Source organism: Copidosoma floridanum, unplaced genomic scaffold (genome assembly GCF_036245765.1).
Source record: "Copidosoma floridanum isolate Cflo_tuat_1 unplaced genomic scaffold, Cflo_Japanese_pri ptg000019l, whole genome shotgun sequence".
Taxonomy (NCBI): domain Eukaryota; kingdom Metazoa; phylum Arthropoda; class Insecta; order Hymenoptera; family Encyrtidae; genus Copidosoma; species Copidosoma floridanum.
The window spans coordinates 21288232-21292925 of NW_028321896.1; the positions used below are offsets into that span (position 1 = coordinate 21288232).

At 36.5% G+C, this 4694-nt stretch overlaps 2 protein-coding genes across 4 annotated transcripts; one reads left to right on the forward strand and one right to left on the reverse strand.

The window, feature by feature from the left end:
* The first annotated feature begins 428 nt into the window (after window positions 1–428).
* On the forward strand, window positions 429–2480 carry Catsup (zinc transporter catecholamines up). Of its 3 annotated transcripts, none has more exons than XM_014358840.2 (4): window positions 429–566; window positions 638–1634; window positions 1707–1782; window positions 1870–2480. In XM_014358840.2, exons 2-4 carry the CDS (start codon window positions 663–665, stop codon window positions 2043–2045), a joined length of 1224 nt encoding a protein of 407 aa, XP_014214326.2. In that variant the 5' UTR covers window positions 429–566; window positions 638–662; the 3' UTR covers window positions 2046–2480. The 3 variants fall into 3 exon arrangements, with proteins under 3 accessions (XP_014214326.2, XP_089448920.1, XP_089448919.1); XM_089592794.1 differs by having other exon boundaries at window positions 429–533; window positions 614–1634; XM_089592793.1 differs by having other exon boundaries at window positions 429–533.
* On the reverse strand, window positions 2208–4198 carry Ttc19 (tetratricopeptide repeat domain 19). Its single transcript, XM_014358841.2, has 4 exons — window positions 3678–4198; window positions 3137–3399; window positions 2762–3069; window positions 2208–2694 (listed from the first exon to the last, which is right to left on the reverse strand). The coding sequence occupies exons 1-4, from the start codon at window positions 4011–4013 to the stop codon at window positions 2495–2497; spliced, it is 1107 nt and encodes a 368-aa protein (XP_014214327.2). The 5' UTR covers window positions 4014–4198; the 3' UTR covers window positions 2208–2494.
* Between the last annotated feature and the right edge of the window lie 496 nt (window positions 4199–4694).

Below are 4694 nucleotides of genomic sequence, written 5' to 3' on the forward strand. Positions count from 1 at the left end.
AAGCCATTGGTTGATATGCGCTGCACTTTTGGACGCTTTTTGTTGGCGAAATTGACGTTATGTTGGATACTTTGTTTTCAGCGCAATTTTTCAAAAATCTGACTTATACTTAAGTCTGATTAGTATAAATCATCATTTTCAGCCATTAAACATATCTAGAAAAATTACGTTTTTTTTGGTCGATTGTACGGGGGTAGGCTAAAAAATTAGGTCTTTACACGTTTTGTCTTTTATTTACACGATGAAAAATCTAAAAACGTCTGTCTCGGGGAACCGGGACCGACAAACGACCAATTTTGGGCTAAAGTTTAAACGAACCTACCGACGTTCCAACTTTGGTATTGAATAAACCTTATGTCTTATACATCAACATCACGTATATATATACTATACGGCTTACATGACTCCGCCACGCACTAAGGTAGTAAGGTGGGATTGGGTATACTTAGGTGGGAAGAAAACGTCAACAAACAGAGAGGATAATATGCATTAAACGTGTACCTATTACCTATATATCTATCTACAGCCAACAGGTTATATTTACTTAGCGGAGTTCGAAATATTGTGTATTGTTTTTTTGCTACAATTGAGCACAGATTTTTGTAATTTACAGCATAATAAGCTAATGTTTCAACAGGTACGCGCAGCGTGCATCCAGTAAGATGAGGGATCCTGGCAAGGATGCCAAGAACGAAGATAAGGGTTCCTGGGTCAACACGATCTTCATTACATTACTTGTGCTGGTGATTTTCTTCAGTTTTCCGGCTCCTGTCTCTTCCCATGAACACTCTAACGAGCCGGCAAGTTTCAAGTACTCTAAACAGGCTAATGAGGGCTTCCAGGACAGACGATCTCAGGGTTATGAGCGTGACCACGGGCACGAGCACATTGAGGACGGTGAGAAGCCGCACTGGAGGCCAGAGTCAAACTTTTATGGGCACGACGGCGATGTGTTTATTCAAGCCATGGGATCGACCTTTCTTATATCTCTTGCTCCATTTATTTTTCTATTTTTTGTGCCCTTAAACAATACCAAAGAATGCGAACCCCTGCTCAAGGTATTGCTAGCGTTTGCTTCTGGTGGTCTCTTGGGCGATGCCTTTCTTCATTTAATTCCTCACGCCCTTCAACATGATCACAGTCACGATCACAATCATGATCACAGCCATGAACACAAATCCGACGAAGGACCCAAAGCGCATAGGCATGTACATGACATGAGCGTGGGTCTCTGTGTTCTAGGTGGTATCATTACATTCTTACTTGTCGATATTATTGTGCGTTTGATCAAAATGGATCATGTACATCATCACGATGAAGGATCCAGTATAGATAAAAAACTAATCAAGAATAAGAAGGAAAATGATGAAAAGATTAGTTGTAGCAAAGAAAAAAATGATGAAAAAGAAAGTAGGGAGTGCAAAGAGCAAAAGCAGGATATCAAAGTAGCGGGCTACTTAAACTTGGCTGCAGACTTTCTTCATAATTTCACGGATGGCTTGGCGATAGGTGCCAGCTACTTGGCAGGCAATAATGTTGGGATTTTAACAACATTTACAATCTTACTTCATGAAGTTCCACATGAAATTGGAGATTTTGCAATACTTATTCAAAGTGGATGCAGTAAGCCAAAGGTGATAATTTTGGTGACTTGATTTGTCAAGTGACGTTGCATTGTTTAATTATTCCTCTTCTTTTTGTACCAGGCTATTGCCCTACAACTAGTGACTGCTATTGGTGCTCTTTTAGGAACATATATTTCTCTGCTTGTTGGAGGAATGGGTAAGTACTTGTCAACAAAACCTATCAGTGATTTTGATGATATCGTAAACTTTTAATACAATCAATTTTTTTTCCTGTTTTGTGTAGGTGATCTTGCTGCTAAATATATCCTACCTTATACAGCAGGAGGATTCATTTATATAGCCACAGTGTCTGTGATCCCAGAATTATTGACCGACACGAAATTTTGGCAATCCATCAAACAAATTATTGCCATGCTTGTTGGTGTGTATATGATGATGTTGGTTGCAGAATATGAGTGAATCGGTGAATGCTTTAAGGATAAAATCTATCTCTATGGAAGCTTATGTTGTAAGCTGGTAATGCTTTTAAAATATATTTTTTATAAAGTACAACTGTTGATATTACGAGTAGGATCAGTCGAAAGTATAGTGTAGCCCAGATAATACGTTAGTGTTGGACACTCGAGTTAAATTTGTTTTATTTTCTATACCGTACCTATTTGAAAATTCAACTATTTTGTTTATACAGAAAGCTTTAAATAATTATACATGAGCCAAAATTAATGTAAATATATACAGAAAATTTTACATAACGGATCTAAAAAAATTTTTAGCACTCTTCAACTCTTACTTATAAAAATCTATATTAACGACGTTGTTCCTATAGACTAGATTTATAATATTCTTGTCCAAATTTAAAAAATTGTTATAAACATAAAGCAATGTTTCAGAATATTTTCCACTGCTTTTTACTTTGTTAATAACTTCTTTATTTCTTCAAGACACAGTTTTGCTTCTCCCATAGATTCGTCATTTTTTGTTTTTTTCGACAACTTCCATCCTTTCACACAAGATTTTTTAGCTTCATCTAGTAAACCTTTTTTTATATAAACATTTCCTAAATTCACATGGATGGAAGCGATGTCATCCATTTCTGCCAACTTTTCTCCTATAATTAAATTTTTTTTTTTATGCAAAAGCCATTTCACTTTTTAACTTTAGATCTAAAATTTTACCTGTTACAACAGCTTTAGTTAAGTAATCTATTGCATCATCTAAATTACCTTTTGTAAAACTTATAGATCCTAAATCATTCAAAAGAATAACACTTTGCTCGTGGACCTCTCCATTAAGTCTTACACAAAATTCATAAGCACTTTTCATATGTCTCATGGCTTCAGTATATCTTGACATATTTAATAACAAGTGCGCATACCAATCTAGGCTCATAGCCCAAATATTCATAATATCAAGATCTTTTGTTCCTTGATCAATGTGTTCTTGCAAGATCTTTAAACAATATTTGTAGCCATTTTCTGCATTACTTTAATAAGAATAAGGGCACTTTGTGAAAAACATGACAATAACAGAAAAAACCTTATAGTACTTACTTGTAATCTCCCTTATGCTCCAATATCTTTGCTAATTTTAAGCTCATGGTAACAATTCTTAGATCATCTTGTGGCACTCCATCCATTAGTAATCTCTGCATGACAGTTGTATACAACTTTTGAGCTTTGTCATATTCTCCAGTTTCAAAAGCTAAGTTAGCCATTAGATCATAGATATAAGTGACCCCTTGTTCATTCTCAACGGTTTGTGCTTGTCGCAAAGCCAAATGCAGCATTTGCTCTGCTTTTTTGTATTCACCTCTCTGGGAACAAAATATTTCATTGTCTCTCGATCCTTTGATCAATTACCAGTACCAGAATCATTCAAATTTAACTTCATAAAAAAAAGGTATTTCAATGTGAGTTTCTCATTTCAGTGATATTTATTGTAAATATGAATTAAACATTGAATAAAGAAATGTACAAGTACACTTGAAATTCCTTGAAATTGATCTTCTGGGATCATAGAATGTTTCAAATGAAACAACGTTCTGGGGTGGTGCAAGTACAAAGGGTCTTTGACGCATGAGCAACTAAGTACCTGAATCAAGAGCACGGATCTTTTGATACTTGTCACAAGTTCGGGCTCCTTTTCTTCATCGTTTTTCTTGAAGAACAAGCCCAGAAAGCCGAGACTGGCTCCTAGCAAAATCGGTGCTTTAGTCTGGTGTGCTCTTGCATAACTCGAATACCCGCTCGAATTTTCATACCAACGACAAGTCGAGCATATCTTTTTGTGACAAGTAATTGCTATTCTTGTAGCAATAGCACATAGACGCTGATGGTGCTCTCTGGTACTTATGGCGATCTCGGTGACTGTAGGCCTGCGACTTAACGTCATCAGCAAACTCCTCGTAAATTTAGCGAGTTGTGCCATGTTTTTTCATCTGAGCCTCCTCATCATGATGAAATTGATGAGAAGAAAAAATAAGTAAGTGACAAAAAAAACATACAAAGTGATAATTTAAATGGTAATTATTCCGAAAATCTTTGAGCAACAATACTGCTTTACTTTATTTATTATTGTGCATGATGAAACGCGAGTACGCGAAGTTGTTTTGATAAAAGAGCAGACGACCGAGGGTGCGTTCCGAAGATCAAGTTGGTTGAGCCAATGGCAACGTCGCATTCAGACAGCGATTGTTTTTGCTTATACTCTCACAGCGCCGTTGGCGTCAGCTGATTGCAACGTTGCCGTTACTTAAACTAGTTTGTGTTTCGGAACGAATCTCGAGCGGACCAACCGCGCAACGACAAAAAAATTTAACAATCCCCGCCAGCAGGTACTACTTACCCGCGTAAAGATTTAAAAGCTGTACTTGTAAAAATTTTTTGATTTTCATCAAAAACTAAACCTAAAGTTTTTTTTTCAGTCTTTTTTGAAGAATCATACTTATTAATATGAGCGACGATTTATGTTTCACGTACGTAGACATGTGCGCGTCTAGCTATTAGCTAGTATAGCTATGTCAGCTATGGGTTGCATGTTATATATCGTATATACGTCAAATCTCAATGAGTCATAAATACGCAAGCCTCTTGAGGCTTGTGCATGACG